At 40.5% G+C, this 18,881-nt stretch overlaps 1 protein-coding gene across 3 annotated transcripts in view; it reads left to right on the plus strand.

Moving 5' to 3' along the window:
- Nucleotides 1–18,881, plus strand: part of WDR7 (WD repeat domain 7) — a 287,924-nt gene that overhangs the window by 182,779 nt on the left and 86,264 nt on the right. For all 3 annotated transcript variants that reach the window (XM_024580302.4, XM_024580299.4, XM_024580301.4), the window contains one exon: nucleotides 16,191–16,377. In XM_024580302.4, the coding sequence (XP_024436070.2) occupies nucleotides 16,191–16,377 (187 nt within the window). The remainder of the gene's footprint in view (nucleotides 1–16,190; nucleotides 16,378–18,881) is intronic.

The following is an 18,881-nucleotide window of genomic DNA, read 5'->3' on the forward strand; positions in this document are numbered from 1 at the left end:
ACGAGCTACTTTATCAGGCTGAGGAGACGGTTCCTATAATCTCCTACGCTCAGTCCCAGTGGACATTTTCTCCAAAACAGAAAAGCAGTCCAGTGCCATGAGGTGCTGTGAAGTGTTGCTATCCACTGTAGCTGCAGCTGCCAGTCCCCGGGACAGCATTCTGGGAATTGGCAAAGGCTAAAAATGCAAGCAGGGAGTTACCAGTGTTTTCATGTCAAATGGTGTAAAGGGGGAACACTATTGGTAGGTGGAGGATTCTTTGGATTTTTAAGCTGTAGGAAAGAATTTCAGGCCAAGTGGAGGTAATGTATTAAGGCTGAGCTCCCTGAAAATTCTGCTTAACTTACTGACCATGACATTACAGAGCCAGCTGCTCAGCACATCTCCAATGTCAGTTCTGGGACCTCCCAAAGCTTCCTACGGCAGTTGGCTGGAGTGGAGCGGGACGCTGCTTCTGGGAAGGGAGGAGTTCTGGGCAGTAGCACAGTCCTAAATAGAATATCGATGTGGCCACTCCGAAAGTATAGTAATATTATATAGCTATAGGCAGTATGTCATCCAGGCTGTTCTCATTGCCCAGAAATCATTCTGCTGAACCTATAGGTTGTCAATCAAGTTAATTTTGGTAACTGCAAAGTAGACTGTGCCTTTGTGGATGGGTATATATAATTATATAATATGCTTATTCAATGGATGTACAAGATTAAAAAGTTACTCTTTATAGTTAATATCTCCCTTAAGTCATGTGTGTGTATCTATGTGTATATATGTGTGTGTATGTGTGTATGTATGTGTGTATGTATATCTGTGTGTGTATGTGTGTATGTATATCTGTGTGTGTGTGTGTGTGTGTGTGTGTGTGGACACCTGAGTGCACAAAGGTAGAAGCCCCATCTGGCTCTTCTCCTGCAATGCCTCTGCTGCAGGACAGTGGGTAGTAAGCACTGTGATAATATCAAGTGTTAATCTTGTACCACATGACATTGCCATTCTTGAAAGTCAAAATGGTCATATATAAGAAGGCCTCAGAGATATTGTGGGTTCAGTGCCAGACCCCCACAATAAAGTGAGTCATAATCTTTTTGTTGGTAGAGGGGCTTGCCTTCGATTCTGTAAATAACACAACATCTGTGGAGCACAGTAAGGCGAAGCGCAGTGAAATGAGGGGTGCCTGTACTGGCCATTTCACAGGGTCCAACTCAGCGTTCCAGCGTCAGCCGGGCTGGGATTTGGAAGGGCACCAAGTCATTAAAGCAAATTATCTAAGCCAGAACCAAATTTACCACAACTGGACGAGAGACAGAAATGATGTTAGGGAAAGTAAAGCTAGTGGGTGGTTGATGACTCAACCTGTACTGTGGCAGGAGGTGTGAGGTGTGCCCCTCATCGCTGCGTGGGCAGCAAAGACTTTGGTCAACAGATTTTTCACTCTCTGAATATAATCTCTAGGATTAGGTAAGGCCTTGCAGATGGCTGCCTTGACATTTGCTCGTGTGGCTGCCTTCCTGAGACACCTACCACAGCAGGTTTTTCTTTCTGAACTCTGCTGCCCTTCTAACTTTTGGATGTCCAGGTGACTGCCCCGTGGTGGTGTGTATGGTATATTTGTGCCCAGGTGGCACTTCTGTTTTATACTTAATGACTACCTTGACTGCAAAGATGATCCTAGCAAGTCCCTCAGCCACCTTTGAGATTGTGCATTTTCTATTGGGCTGCTTTTACATCATTGATATTGTCTAAAAAGGGGGTTGCTGAAGTCTTTGAATCCTATGAATGAAATTATAATTAGTTTGATATTATTTTTAACAATCTTCATTCTTGTGGTAAGGAGTACTTGTTCTTTTGAGAGTTGAGCTATGGAGAGTGAGTATCCATTAATTTAGCAGCCAGTTGACATATTTTTTTTCCATTTTTGATAGAAGTTGGACTTTAGGTTTTTCTGTCAACCTCAAGTGCCATCTCACCAGAGATAAGTAACCATTTTTCCCATATCATCCAGACATGAATTTATTTAAATATTTTGATTGAACCTAGACTGATTTCATCTTGCCATGGTTCACAACATATTTCAATTACAGTGGGCCACCCTTAGTAATAATTCACAGCTTTCCACTTAAAGTATAGTAATGTAGTGTTTATAAAGTTAATGGGTTGATAAATTTATAGAACTCTTGAATACGAAAATGCAAAGACTACGTTGTAATACATATATTTTTTAAAACATCAAGTATTGATGGAGCTATCAGAAGTGTTTTCACACTTAATCACTTCCAAACTTGGCAACCATATTAACCTAACTTTGGGAGCAGTGATGTGCTTTGTGGCCTTTTGAATCTGAAATATTTGGATGATTTCACATGGGACAGTACCATGTTTAAACTACATGATGGACTTTGTAGACAGTAGAGATTGGCAGTTACTCCTGCCTCCTACATGTGGAAGCCAAAAAAAGTACTGTAGTTCATTCCTGGCAGACAGGAGTGACCCAGTATGCAGAGTCTCTGCTCCCGTTTGTGATTATTACATCACTCTGTGAAAGTTCATGTTTAAATATATTACCTTACTGAGGAAATGTCACTTTCAAATGTCCTTTCTTTAGAATCTTCACTCAAAATGCCAGAATCTTTGTGGTGTGGTCATCTTCAGATGATCTACAAAACTTTTAAATTTTTTCCCTTTTTTTCTTTTTTTTTTTTTTTTTGTAGAACAGTGAGAGGATTGGAAAGGATGAAGCAGGTTGATACATAGTAGGGCAAATGGTCTAATGTAGACAATTGACATGAACGTTTGTATAAGTAGAACATAGATAGTCTCACAGATGGTAAAGGCTAACCAGGGCTTAAAGTATGTGGAAGGCAGAAATCTGAGGGAAAAAACAAGACTGAAAGTTCAAATTAAACCTGAAATCTAAGAAATATTTTATCCAAAATAATTAAGGAACTCCTACATTGTCTTAATTCCCTTTTTGTTATAATTTTTTAAAGCTGTTATTAAAAATTTAAACTTCCTTTTGAATTAGTTTTATTCTGTTGGGTTTAGAGATACAAATATTATTGCCCTAAGAACTTACAATATAAAACATATAATCTATGTTATATATGATACTCACTTGAAATTTTACTTATGTATATTATGTGAAATCATGTGAGTGCTAAAAGTCAACTAATTTGATGTGGAAACACTTCTGTACATGACTCATAATTCAGAAGCAAGCTATATATTTGTATTTAAAGATACCCTGAGAAAAGTAAAAGGGAACGTGGCTGGTGTAGCTCAGTGGATTGAGCTCTGGCCTGCGAACCAAAGGATCGCAGGTTCAATTTCCAATCAAGGAACATGCCTGGGTTACAGGCCAGGTCCCCAGTTGGCAAGTGAGAAGCAACCCCACCCTGATGTTTCTCTCCCTCTCTTTCTCCTTCCCTTCCCCTCTCTCTAAAAATAAATAAATAAAATCTTTTTTTTAAAAAAAAGAAAAGTAAAAGGGCAATAAAAATAACCACAGTGGATTGGAACACAAACACATCAATTTATTTTGACCGAAGAGTTCATTGTGATTCTGAGAGGGAAAATCACACAAACCTCAGTGTCACTTTTGAGTGATGCCAGAAATTAACAGGTTATTTTGAAAACTGGTATATAAAGGGAAATAAACATTTATCCTATGTGTTTGTACAGATCACCTCAGCATAATAGAATGGTTGACGAGAGAAAATTCTTTATAACAGTATTCTAGCCAATGAATGAAGAAGGGATGAGAGGAGGGGACTGCACCGTTTTGCCACCCTAATCAATTAATGGACCTGGGCAGTAACTCCTAAGATCACAAAAAAAGGGACTGCTGGGCATCATATACTTCTTGATGGAAGTACTTAACAGCATCTAAGAAATAGTAAATATATATATATATATATATATATATATATATATATATATATATATATATATATATATATATATTTACCCCTGAATCTGTTCAGTCAATTTATAGAAATAAGAGAGTTCGGACGAATACTCTTTAAATGTTGTTGAAATCATCTATAAGCAGAATCAGCTTTCAGGAAACTCAATGGGACAACAGAACTGATACCCCCTGGAAGGGTGAGGGGCGAACTGTAGATGAAGAGAGTTAATAAAGAGACATGTCTAGCTTATGACTGGAAGAGACAAGTGTGAAACAGCGAAGGAAAGAAAGAAAAAGAGGTAGGGAGGTGGGGAAAAGAGGTAGCGAGGGGGACAGAAAGAATCACTAAGATGTGAACATATTAAGGAATTGTCGATCACTTTGTTTACTGTGATATTAGCATTTGGTTATGGTTTCTTAAAAGTTTCCATCTTTTAGACACATATACTGAAATATTTTTTACCAATAAGATTTGCTGCAAAGTAGTCCACGGTGCTGGGGAGAGTCGAGTGATGGTTCAGACGAAACAAGATTGGCCAAGGGGTCAAAACTGTTGAAGTTGGATGATGGTTAGAACAAGGTTTATTATACTTTTCTTTCCATTTTTCTGTATGTTTGGAATTTTGTGTAATAAGAAAGACATCTAACAATGGAACTGTTAGACGTCTATCGGCTGTCCTATAAAATAGCGAACTCCATGCCACTGGACTCTGTTCTGAATTTGTGAGTCTGCAGTGAGGCCACAAATTTGTGTTTTCATTAAGCCCATCAAGTGAGTCTAAGTACTAACCAGAATGAGAAACCTCTGGGCCAGATCATCTCTAAAGTCCATTCTAACTGAGCCTTCTAAGTCTGTATTGCTTTCAGTGGTATGAACAAGATGTGCTCCAGAAGTTCAGGGACAAATAGTGAACTTAACCAGACCTTGAAAGACAAATGATGGACAGTAAGACAAATAAATTATGGACAGTGAGGGATGAATTAAATCCATTCGTTTATTCTGCAAACTTTTTACTGCTTCCTTGGGGCCAGGCAGTGTGCTAAGCACAGAGGGATACAGTTGTAGTCACAACCGTTACGATAACGATCATTTGGAACCTCATTAGTTTGGGAGGCTTGGTGTTACCATGGAGGGAACACTGGTTTTCGAGACCGGAGCTTTGGTTTCTGGACCTTTGATTTAGAGGAAGCCACGCAACCTCACTAAGCCTCTGTTTTCTGATTTATCATAATGAGAAGGTAGGACCATTCCAGCTCTTGACTTTTGTAAAATACGATGCATATGAAGGCATTTTGCGCTATAGCTTTTGCTGTAAATATGGGTGGTGTGGTATGTGGGACTAAATTTTTTTTATCCTACCAATAGCCATGCAACGTGCTTGCCAGTGGGAGTGGGTGAAGGTATTTTCTTTTTCCTGTGTCCGTAATATAGTTGTGTAAGCCAACATTTAAGCTAACATAATTAGATTTTATTCGTGAACCAAAACAGGTCTGATCTTAAGCTCATTTACTGTCTTAGAACAGAATTGATCTTGCTTTCACATTTGATTCATCTGCTGCGGATTTGGAGAGCAAGAAAAATAGCGTTGCCGGCTCGGCTGAGGCCAGGGTGAACAGGGGGGGGTGGGGTTGCTGGCAGGGCAGTGTTGCGGTACCGTCTGCCTTTGCCTTCCTTCTGTGTGTGTGTGGGGGGGGGGGGTCAGTGAGGTGACGACCTGGGCCGGCCTCGAAGAGCTCTGCCACTGGACTTTTCACTCTTCACACGGGTTCGATGGCGCAGCGGTCACATTTCCTGATTGTCGTGAACACAGTGTCCAGTTTCCGGGGTTACCAGGAGAAAAGCAGTTTGATGATGCACTTCCGCTGTAACATTAAACGTAGCATTCCTTTGCAGGTATCGTCTTAAGTCTGGGATGTGACATCGCCTATTCCTTTTCAGTAAGTATTGTGCGTAACACTATAATGGACAGAACCGAGGGCTTCTGACAGTATAATCAGCATTGCTGATAGTATCATCTAGAAGTTACTTGAGGTTCCTGAGAAATGGCTTTCCTCATCTTTAGATTTGAAACTACTGCCATGTTCCCCACAGGACTGTTTTTAGAAATAAATAAAACACCACCTGGAAAGCCCTAGAGCTCTGCCTGCCCCCTACCAGGCGGTCAGCCAATACAATTTCCCTTCTCCCCTCTCTTCCCCTCACTTACTGTTTGGTAAAATGCTTTATATTATATATATATTTTTAAAAGACTGGAATCCCAGTAATTTTCCACTTTTACAAAAGTCCATGTTTGAATTCTTAGTATAATATACAAATAAATACCTGTGACTGAAGAAAATAAGGAACAGTTTTTGTGTGATTATACACAGGGGGCTGGAGGTGGAAGAAAATGTCAAGAGCTTACTCTGTGTCAGGCAGAGTGCAAGTTGCACCACTTAACACTCAGGGAACACAAGAAATGGGTCCTTCCCCATCTCATCATATCTCATTGCGTGAGGAAACGAATGTCCAGGTTAAGTTGCCAAAGCTCAAACTGTTACCAAACTGGAGGCTCGGGACTAGAACCCAGATCTTACTCAATTGCCCTCCAGTACTGTCCACGGATTTTCACTGACTGGAGAGAGGAGCGTAGCTGCTGCCACCTAACGGGAAGGGACGAGGCAGGGTGCAGGTGGGGCGGGGGCAGGGGGGACCTGTCTGAACCACCCAGAGGACCTTCCAAAGCACACTCACGGCAGTCTGCTCCCAACCTGTCATAGGAGGGCACGGTCTGGCAATGTGTCCTGTTCTTCAAGTACGTTGGGGTAGAGCGAAAGAGTGAGTATGTTGTTCTCTGATACACTGCTTAGGTATGAAGTTACACAAATCACTATATCAAATTAAACCCATACATGCATGTGAAGTCTTAAAAAACATTCTGACAATCTTATTTTTTATTACTCCCAGGTAATTTAGAAGTATTTTGGACATTTTTGTGTGTTCTGTGTATAATATAAGAAGTAGATACTGTAATACATTTTTCGGGTTACCGTCAATGACAGTAGAGTAACAGAAAAAGTATTTTTTTTTATTTTAGTTTGTAGCATTACATTTTTATTAAAAATGAAAACTGGTTTAAATTTAATTATATAAAAGAATTAATTAATGAAAATTAAGCCACATATAGCTGTTTCACAAACTTAGTAAAAAGCTATATTGAGGGAAAATTTAAAAAATATGTCAGAACTATGCACTAGCCAATAAGGGGTGAGGTGGCTAATTGTTTCCTGTCCCTTTCGAAATTACTCGGCCCGGAAAAAGGTAGCACTTACTGATTGACTGTGTCGTGAGTGTCCTCTGTGCCCGTCCTGCGGCTCCTGACACATGAGCGCCACACGCGCACAGCGGCAGCCAGGAGCTTCACGTCTAACCTTTCTTTCACAGGCTCGTGTAAGAGCAAAAGTAGGGTGGAGCGCTCTCTTCCTTTGTAGAAGAAAATAGAATAAAATTATTGAAACGTGCAAAATGAATGTCGGTCTTGTCTTTTCTTGAATTCATAATGTGCTTGCTTTTAAACTCAAAAGAAAAACAAGTTTTTCAAAGAAAAGCACTTCCTGATAGTGTGGCATCAACTACCTTATATGCACATATTATTATCAATTAATGTATTTGTATGCATGTGAACTATTGGAAGCAGTGTCAAAGCTCAGCTGACATTTGATAATCTGGGGGGAGTGATTATATAAACATCATGCAAATTCAGATTGTGCTCCTCAGTATGATCTTTTCGCTTTCTTTCAGGGACGACCCACTACTCTAGAGAACAGGTGTTTTATTCACACATGTTGTGCTTTAACTCATAGATTCTGTCCTACCATTTGTGATTTTTCTACAAGCATCTGATGTATTTTTTCAAAATAGACTTGGCAGGGCTATTCTCTGAAAGCCAAATCAGTAAAATTTGTGAGACGTCTAAAAAAAACATCCTCTAGAGCGAGCTTCTCCGAAGGGTAGTTTATAAGCACTATATATTTCAGAAGTGTAATCCCGTGTGTGTATTTTTTGTCTTAAATGAATATAAGTTGTTATCACTGATTTTCATTGTGATCTTGGTTGCTTTTATAACTCAGATAGTCAGGAATTCGTTGTATTATAGTATCTGACTATTGATACTGAAAGAATCAGAGCATCCCTATTTGTAGAAGAGAGAATTTTGTAACTGAACTGACATTTCCTTTGTCACATTGTATGTTACTTATTCTATTGCTATGTATGCATTTGTAAAAAAAATATGTATACCCCCAAATAATTCTTTGGAAATGTCTTTGTCCTCTCTTTGTTTGACATTAACATTTATTCCCAAAAGAGCTCTGTTTTCAGCTTTTCCTGGAGCTTTGCTGATGGCTCGCTTATAAACGCACCAGCACCCTGCCCTCCCAGAATTCTGAATGCAGGCTTAGCTGCTCCAGCGAGGCTGCTGTTTACTGGCGAGTCCCATTAACATAGCCACCACTCTGGGCTAGATAATGGACTCAAAGGTTAAGAGCAGAGGATCTCAACAGCTCCAATCAGCAGGGCTTTTGCAGGGCTAATTACCTCTTTACTGCGCTGACTCTAATGTGACATGTTTATTGCCTTAACTAACAACTCATTAGCTTAGTTGATGTTTTTGTCAATATTAATTCGTTCATTTAAGCCAAGTCAAAGCTTAAACAAAGATGTCCAGACTGAGAAACGGGCAGCAGAGTGACTTTTGTTTGCTCATCTTTTTTTTTTTTTCCTCCTCACTCAACATCAGTAAAACAAATGTGTGGAAAGGAAGCGTTTGGAGTGCTTGCATTGAGAATGTCGGCATTTGTCTCTCCGCCGGCGTATAAAACGATTCTGAATTTACTTTTCCTGTGGTTAGTGTGGTCTCCATGTCGCAACTTACCATTCAGTGTCTACAAAGGGTGAATCCAATACTTCTAGCCTGGGACTCCGTAGCTGTGAAGGCACAACAGCCAGCAGTTCCTCGCTCCTGTTGAGTGTTTGAGTGTGGTGGTTAGAAAAGAGGTGAAGTCATTTTCCATGCAGCTTTAATCTCCACTAGACTGTCTAGAAATTACTTTGCAATGTATCTTGTAGTGATCACTAACTTTCCTAGTCTGTATGAATTATTTAAAAAGAAGGGGCAGTTAGGAAGTTTATCAGGAAACATTTGTTTTTTGCCATACTGTGGGTTAACATGAGTGCTATTTCTTGGAGAATGTTCTTGTTGCGATTTCCTGTATTTTTAAAAAATAATGAAATTTTTAAAACTCTAGAGTGGTGCTAATGCAAAAAATAACCGTGTGTGAGTGAGCCTTTGGTCAAGCAGTAAGTCGGTTGCTTTGGAGAGGCATATCTGCATCCTCAGAACCCATGATGCTCTGGGCAGGTCCTCTGACAGTGCGCTTCCTGGTGTACAGGGGACCGGGAAGGGCTTCGAGGCATTCCCGGCCAGGCGTGAGTGAAACTGCAGGGTTAGGGAGGTTTCGTCCCTGGAAAGGCCAGTCTCTGCTTTGAGGGCCAGAGACTCACTCTGGTTGGTTGCTTCCTGGAGTTGATTGGGCCCAGAGAAGGCTGATGGAAGCTATGTGTGGAACATGGAATACTACTAGACTAATTTTCAGTGAGGAATACATACTATATCAGAGATGCTCATTTATCTCATTTCTCAGTCTATCTCTATAGAAGGTTACGTGGATGCTTAGTTTAACACTAGTAGTAAGGAATCTAAGTATAATTACATACATTCTATAATAAATATTCTGACGGTATATACCTTCCCTTCTTTCTTTGGCTACCATTCTTTCCTGAGTCTATTTCAATCAGGCTTTTCTGCCTTTCCCTCTACTGAAACCTTTCAGTAAGGTCACCAGTGGCTTAAGCATCTCCGAACCCTATAAGCAGTTCACAGCCCTGGGCTCTATCTCTTGATAGCACATAATTCCAGCCACATGGAAGCTTGAAACTTTTCTTCGCTTCCTTTCTGTGACATTGTCCTCTCCTCCGTCTCCCACCTTGTTAGCCACTTGTACTCACTCTTGAGATCCCCCTCCTTTCCAACCTGTGGAAGCTCTTCTATACCCACACTCATTCCGGGGGTATCTCAACCAGCCAGTCTCATGGCTGCAAAACTCTCTGTATGTGGATGACTTCCAAATTTTTCATTCCAGAGTGTGTTTCTACACCAACTCCAGACTCGTACACCCAATGGCTTACCTAAAATCCATATCCACATGTTTGGTACGTATCTCCGGTCCGCCACGTCCAACTCTAAAATTTCTATTACTGCTCCCAGTCCAAAAGCAGATAAAAAATCTCCTTCTCTTCTTTCTCATTTTAGCAAATGTCACTACCATTTACCTAGCCGCTCGTGCCCAGTTCTCAGAGTCAGTTGTCCGTACTTCTCTCTCTGACATGCATCCACACCCAACCCCTAAATGAATCTTGTCTGCTCTATCTTCAAAAAAATTTTTTTAAAAATTCAGAATTCACAGTTCTTACTACCCCCAACCCTACTGTTTTTAGTCAAGGTCATTATTGTCTCTTGCCTGAACCATGGTAAGAGCCTTCCAATTGGCCTCCCCAGTGTCACATCCCAGCTGCTTTCTCAGGGACCTCAGTCTCCTGCATGTAACTCTCGCGAGTTCCTATGGCACTGAGAATACCCCCCCGACACTGGGAAGGCCCTGCGTGGTCTATCCCTTGGCTGCCTCTCTGGCTTCCTGTCCTTCCTCTTTCCCCCATGTTCACTGCCATCCAGCCAAACTGGACTTCTTGCTACTCCTTAGATGTCCCAGGCCTGTGCCTGCCACGGGGTCTTCTACGCTGTTTCCTTAGCCCAGAAGCCTTCTCCCACTGGTGCCTATGTGCCTCTCTTTCATCCCATTCAGGTCTTTGTTTAAATGCCACCTTCTGCAGGGTCCTTCCCTCCCTATCACTTTCTGTACTCTTACTCTGCTTTATTCTTCTTCACAGCACTTACTACTTGACATATACATTTATTCATTTACGTTTTTTATTTTTTAAAGATTTTATTTATTTATTTTTAGAGAAAGGGTAAGGAAGGGAGAAAGAAAGGGAGAGAAACATCGATGTGTCAGAGAAGCATCAATCGGTTGCCTCTCACATGCACTCCGACCAGAGGTCGAACCCACAACCCAGGCATGTGCCTTGACCGGGAATCAAACTGGAGACCTTTCACTTTGCAGGAGGATGCCCAGCCCACTGAGCCACACTGGTCAGGGCTGTTCATTAGGTTTTTATGTCCCAACTAGAATGTAAGCTTCATGAGAGCAGACTTCCTTACCCTGCACTTAAAACAGTGGCTGGCACACGGCCTGCACTAGTAAATGCCAAATGAAGAAAAGCGTCACGCAGCCAGTAGGTGCTAGAGCTCAAACTTAAACCCTCACGTTCTCTGGTCCCCTGCCCCACCCCTCCGCTCATGTCATTCAATAATCCTACACCTTTCGGGAACAGGACATAGAAGTATTTGGACCACTCAGCTAGAGATTTGACAGATTAATGGATTTTTCCCTTCTTTTTACTTCTTTGACATCACGAACTTCTTCTGTTACTTTATTTCTTTACTGCTGACCCCTAGACTGTCAAACAGCACACTTTACCTTCCATAGGCAGGAAAACCATGTGCAGTAAGTAATAGTCTCTTATGTGTTTACAGGAAGGTAACTACATCCAAAATACATCAACTACCCAAAGCAAGATGAGATTAACTTTCACTATATATCACAACTTGGTTAATTTATAACTCAAAATAGAACAGAATAAAAGTACTTTGAATCAAGGCACTTTTGAATTTTATAGTCAATATCTTTATCAAATTGATTTCCTCATTTATCAAAGTTATTTTATGCTTCTTATTCAAAGAAATAATGACTGGCTTTTTATGCCATGGAGAACATTAAAAGTTTAAAAGCATTTTCTAATAACCGCATTAATCCCAAGCATCTAGTTGTAGAAATGTTTGTTAATTATTCTATATCCATGAATAATGCACACTACATTGGAATTATTTTTAATCAGATCAAGTACCTGTATAAAGCAAAGCAATGGAATTTAGACAGCAAGCACTCTGCCCTCCCTGTTCTTTGATGGACATTAGCAAATAAGAGAAGGCTTTATTCACTTGGTTATACTTTGAAATAAGTGGCCAATCATTATTAATTCATTTTGCACTCATTGTAATGGCATAAATCATCATAAATTCGTTTGGCTTAAAGTGCATATAATATGTTCTCCCACAGGAATTTCTTTGTAATTGGGCTATTAATTAATGTATTTTTTAAATAGGACCTTTTTTCCCTTCTTAATGTTTAGAGCCACGGATGGTTAGCGGCCATTTCTTCATTCATAATTTCCTTTTAAGTATGAGGAACAAGTTTGTCTTAACCAAAGCCCAGGGAAATGATTGTATATTTTACCTATCAGCAGTTCAGCCGTAATAATTGTCACTGATCTCTGAGGGCTCTTTGGAGAGCAATTCTCTGAAATGCTATGATTTTGTAATATTTCTTATAGGAAAATTTCATTCTCCCTTGAAAAGTGTGGTTTGACTCTGGCTTCCATTTTAATTTCTAATTTTTAAAGTTCCCCTCCATGGCCCCTGGTTTCTGTAAGTGTCGGCCACCATAAAATCCAAGTCCCTGCGCCTTCAGCAGGGACGCCCTCCATGTGAGCAGGCCCTGTCCCCTTCTGACGCGAGGTTCCACATCTTTCTCCTTCCTCCTCTGCAGTTTCCCGGTGCCTCTCCCTTCGTCGTCGTTCGGGACGCACTGCAAGGGAAGCATCATGGGAGGGAAGACTTAAGCCAAAAAAAAAAAAAAAAGAAAGAGACAGAGAGAGGAAATAAACATTACAAATGGACAGCTGGAGAAAAATGCCACTGATTTCATACCACTTTTTAAGTGAACCTTTCTTATTTAACAATATTTTTCCCAAATAAAAGCTGGGCAAATGGAATACCTGATCCATGTTCCTGTCACGAACATGTCATACTACAGGGTCTGTGCTTGTGTGGAAATAAAGATGTGAATTAGTTTGGAAAGTGTTAGTGCATACACCTGGCAGTTGGCCCTGAGCGTGTGTGCTTTCAGAGAGTAAAGGAAGTCTAAAAACTGTCTGTTATCAAATGAACGATACTAAAAACAATACCTGGTACTTACAGAAATATATAACTACGGTCCTTTAGAGTTAACAGTTTTCGTGTCATAGGCTTTCAAGAAATGTAGGGCGTGTGGATAAAGTGAGTCTATGCTTCGTGACACGGACGAGTAAATACTCCAGAAAACAAATTCAGTGTTACCTAAGTAATAGCGCTGTGTGTGTGTTAGGGTGATGGCTTGTATGTGAATCTTTTAAAAGAGCTGGTCACTGCAACCAGTCCGGTACCACAGCTTTGGTTTGTTAATTGTCTTCTGTCGGTCAGTTTATGACTGGAGAGTGGTCCTCTTGACAAAGCAAAGCAGTGAGTAAGTCGCTGTGTAACACTGTGAGGTTTGGGACCGCTGCTCATATGGGCTTTATTTTCCTGTCTCTGCCTCAGTTCTCCCCTCACCTTTTGCATTTTGCTGTTACAGCAAAGAGTAGATATTTTCTTGCGGTTTTGCTCTTTTGTAGCATTTTTTTTTAAAAAAAAAAACAGTAAGATTGAAGTTGGAACACATATGCGCACAAAATGCTTGAAGATAAAATAGCACTAAAATATGAGGTATTGTTATCACGCTTGACTGTATGACAACGGAATTAGTCTCTCCGCTGCCAGAGGCTCTAAGTTAATTGTGATTTATCCAACGCTGGATTTTAGTGCTCTCTGCCTTTTAAAGCAGTTTATTTTGATTTGTTTTCCAGTGTTCCGAGGCTGTCTGCATTTTGGTAGTTCATTTGGACATTTGCCTAGACGTACAGGGGTGGTGGTGACGGAGTGCCTGCTACTTGCTAAATGCCCACTGCGAAGCTGCCACACAGTTAAAAAAGACCAGTTATTTGGTAACTTGACCTTGAATATGGTCCCAGGTTAACGTGGATAATGCTGAATTTCACCCCGTAGCAAGTTGAGTTAGGAGGAGCCTCTTGGCAGACTCAGTTAAGAACCAGTGACCAGTGGGAGGACTTGCTGGTTGTGATACTTCCAGTGGGACAAGATACCCTGTGGTTCCTTGGGGCAGTCACGGTATTACAAATAGCGGTTGTTTCCCAGGTTTTTGATATCACGGGCCAGTCAATTTCCGAAAATAAAATTTGAGGGTATTTATCAGTGTTTAAATTTTTTATTTGACTGAGTAAAAACCTTAAAAATTACCACTCTCTTCATCATTTCATTAAAAAAATTGTTTTACAGATTTTATTTATTTTTAGAGAGAGGGAAAGGGAAGGAGAGAGGGAGAGAAAACATCAGTGCATGTTTGCCTCTTGCACAACCCCCTCCGGGGACCTGGCCTGCAACCCAGGCATGTGCCCTGACCAGGAATTGAACCAGCGACCCTTTGGTTTACAGGTCGGCACTCAGTCCACTGAGCCACATCAGCCAGCTCATTGAAAAAATTTTATTCACCAAAAAGTAGTAAGAACATAAACTTCAAAAAAGCAGTCCCGTAAGTTGAATAAATTCAGCTTTATGATAAGGACTTACTGCATCGTATACTTTTACCATTTTACCATAGAGCCATGGAAACTTCCCCACGGGCAAAGCATATGGCAGACTCTTGGAAATTTCCGGTCTGTGAATAATTTTGTTGACTGTGCTGAGTATATATAGCATAAAGTAATTTTTAGTATTTGCCAAAGCAGCAATATGTGTTAAGTATTTACTGAATATAAAGCATTGTGCTAAGCCTATGACAAACAAAAATATTTTTAAAAAATTTTATATATATCAGGGAATATACTCAATTAGCATGTGTGAAAAGACAATAAAATAAAATAATAATAAGTGAGTAAAATTAGCTTTAGACAATAGAATAAATTCCAAGAGATGATGTATTATTGTTCGTTAAATGCATGGATACTAATTGCTGTGTTAATAATAAGAATTTCATTCTAAGGTAAACAGTGAAGATGTGGCAGAAATTTCTAGCAACCTATGTAGTGTTCTCCCCTGTGAACAAAACTTCAATTTCATTGAAGATAGATGTGGGTTCAGCTAACAAACTACATTCCCTTCCTTCCTTGAAACTAGGGGGAGGATTATGTATGGATGTAGTATTACGTATGGTATAATTCCAGCCAGTGAAATGTAATCAGACCTTAAAAGGGGGAGACTTACCTGGCACATGTTCTTTTGCCCTTCATCCTTCTGGCTCTTCCTGCCTGGAAGGTGGATGCAGTCCTGGGGGTGCAATTAACAAAATGTTTGTTTAAGAAATGTCTGTCTTAAATCGGAAGCCCGTGCTTGCTCCTCTATCTGGTATGCTACCCTCTTCAATCATTTAGAAACTGTGTTGTCTCTTCCCCTCAAAAAATCAAACAAACAAACAAAAAAACCACTCCTTATTGCAGCCTGCTCTTCACAGTCTCTCGTGTTTTTCTTTTTTAAATGTCAGAACACCTTTTGAAGTAGATGGGCCTTTGCAGCTTAATGGCCACTGGGCGCATGTATTCGAACTGTCAGCGTTATCTTCAACATAAAGCAGCCCATGTTAATTAAGATCTTGGTCATTTCAACACCGTTAGACGCCATGTAGAACTGTTTTTTAGTTTAGCTGACTTGCGTGAAGAATGTAGCGCACACCTGGCACCGTCATACTCAGAACACAGGAATGTGGAGGAACGTATGTGCTTGTTAGGAGGGGACACTTTTTCAAGCTGCACTTTCTGCCCTCTCCACCCCTCACTCCCATGGGTGAACTCGTCTGTAATGAGATGTGTCACTGGTAGGACGTGTTCGACACACGAACTCTGTTAGATGCAGAAGAGAGGTGAGAGATAACCACATCACATCATTTAAAGCCAACTCCATTTCGCAGAATGCTGTGTACGAAGAAACACTGGAAGTTTATTGTGTATACTTATCTATAATTTTTATGTAATTAAAATACTACAGAATGTGGTGTAAGATATTGTAGCCATATAAATTACCCTCTCAGGTATGTGGCCAGGCATACTGTAAACCTGAGATCTTTTATAATCTTAGTGTTCAAAACTTTTTCAGTTAAAATAAAAAAAAGAAATCCGAAACAGTTTATAGTTTGAAAATATGCTTCAAAGAAAATATCACAAAAGTAAAATTACTTTATTGCTTTGCCTTTTATTTTGTAACTGTAGGCAAAGCACTGACGTTTCTTCTGCTCCAGCCGCCGAGCCCCAAACTGCCCCCGCACAGCACTATCCGGAGAACAGCGATTGATCTGATTGGGCGCGGGTTCACAGTGTGGGAGCCTTACATGGACGTGTCCGCTGTCCTGATGGGACTTCTAGAACTTTGTGCGGATGCTGAGAAGCAGCTGGCCAAGTAGGTGCTCCATTGCAGTTAATGTAATTTGTTTTGTTTTGTTTTGTTTGTTATCGATTATCCTGTGTAAGTTGTGTGTTTTTAATAGAAAAATATGCAAATATATCAATATATGAAATTTTGGATATGGACATTGAAAAGGAAGTGTATTCCTCTAATTTTATCAGCACTGGGATTTAGCATGGAGCCAGTGATTGATCAGTAACAGTTTTTAAATTGTTTATTGTGATTATTGGCTAATAATAGGGTAAACGTATCATTTATAAGGAAAATTATATATATAATTATGCCCACAATGTTTTACTGGTAGAATATGTGAGCAAATAGTTTGGGGGATTACTTCTTTGCACTCGTTTTAATTTTTAAATCAGCTTTATGGAGGTTTCATTTGCAGCCAGTAGAAGACCATCATAGGAGTTTGCAGTGACCCAGGGAAGCCATGTGGAGAGTGCTGGAGCAAGAAGGCGAGCTGAGGGCGTTGCTCAGATGAAATAAACGGAAACGTGTAGTAACCCGGTAGCTAGGAGTTAGGGGTGGAGGAGGTCAATGTTGGCTTGAGAGCTCAGCCTCCTGACTTCTGAAGGAGGTTTTCAGGGGATTTTTTTTTTTTTTGGTGGTGGAGTACACACAACAGGAAATTCAGAGCTATAATCATCTTAAAGTGTATAATTCTGCACCATTCAGTGCATTCACAAGGTTACGCAGCCATCCCTGCTCTCAAGCTCCCGGAAGTAGTCACTACAAATGGAAACTCTACACCATTAAGCAGTTACACCCCACCCCCACACCCTAGTCCCTGGTAGTCATGAATGTTTCCTACCTATGAATTTGCCTATTCTTAATATTTCACTTAAGTGGAATTATGCAACATGTGGCCTTTTGTGTCTGGCTTCTTTCACTTCAGATCTTTCCAAGGTTCATTCATGTAGTGGCATGGATCGATACCCACTTTTTAGAGTTGGATAATAGTCCACTCATGGATGTATCACATTTTGTTTGTCTGTTTACTTGTTGGTGGACATTTAGGTTGTTTCCACCTTTTGGCTGTTGTGAACAATGCTGCTATTTATGCACAGGTATTTATTTGACTACCTGTTTGTATTTCTCTTAGGTAAATACCTAAAAGTGGGATTGAGTCATACAGTAACTCCATTGCTGGAATGGACAGTTCAACATAGGGGTGGCAGGATAGCTCATGGGTACTGAAGGTCTGAAGGTCCCAGACCGGCTGTAAGGATTAGAAGGAAATCTAAGCCCAGGAACTTAGGGCAGTAGTAGGAGGCAGCCAGCCTTTGTGTGAAGCCCCAGAACATATTTCTAGCCTTTGCCCTCCTCTCAGCTGCAGGTGCCGTGGGCCCCCTCCCAAGTGTCCAGTGCTGGCCTCGTGACCACAGTTCCCTGGTGTCCTTTAGTATTTTTGGTTGTCTAAAATTTTATTTTGACCTAATATTTTAGATTAGTTTTAAATCTGATCAAAACACAATTTCAACAGTATCCACTTTTGTTTTGTTGCCTGGGAAGAGAAGTGATGGGTTTTTATTTTTTAGTTTAATGCGTAATATTTTGTTTTTAAATAAAAAGTTTACATGAAGCTTATATCAGCAAATGTACAGATGCGACTGTGTTTTACCTAAATACATGTAATACGTCTGCAGACACAAACACTGTAGTCTTTCAGTAGGTAATTTACACCTCGCTATTATATCCTTTCCTGTCACGAAGATTAGTATGACTCTTTACACACTGCTCTGAATAAATGAATGTATCAGCATTTAGCCTTGAGGAGTCCGATGTAATTTTCATCGTGATAAATTGCATAATAAGCAAGAAAATGTTTGCTTATTAATCTATAACAAGATTTAGATTGAAAACAGCCCATTCTACCCATGACGCACTGGGTACAGGCTGCAGAAGGACTGCGGGAGAGAGGGAGCAGCAGCGTGTGTGGGGTCACGTGCGTGTCGCACGCTCACAGTACCCTCCTGAGCCTCCCCTGTGTTCCTGATTCACATGCACACCAATTACAGTGCCAGCTGCCCACTTTGGGCTGGGATGTTAAGCTTGCTTTATTAAGAAACTTACCCTTTTTGAAATTTCAGTTCATGTTTATTGAAAAAGAAAACACACAGGTTGTGAGTGTTCTCCTCTTTATTCACATTCTTGTGAGTTTATGAGGGACAGGGGTTTAGGGAGAGGCCTGCTACCTAGTGTGGGGAGTGCGGTTGTGGCAGTTTCTTCCTTCCTGCCCGTCCTCCATATCGGCATCCTCTGGCAGAGGTGGCTCCAGGGAGGTCTCCTGCAGGAACTCTGTACAGCTCAAAATTAGTAGGGCATTTTCCAGCATTAATGATGCCTTTATTTTGGAAACATGAGGACACATGACTTAGAATTTACGTCTTCGAAACCAAAACCTCACCAGGTATTTTCTAATGTTTTCAAATATTTTGCCAAATTTTAAACTATGTTTATTAAGTAAGCAAGCGCTTTTTGAGTAGCTGATGTGT

This window comes from Desmodus rotundus, chromosome 10 (genome assembly GCF_022682495.2).
Source record: "Desmodus rotundus isolate HL8 chromosome 10, HLdesRot8A.1, whole genome shotgun sequence".
Taxonomy (NCBI): Eukaryota; Metazoa; Chordata; class Mammalia; order Chiroptera; family Phyllostomidae; genus Desmodus; species Desmodus rotundus.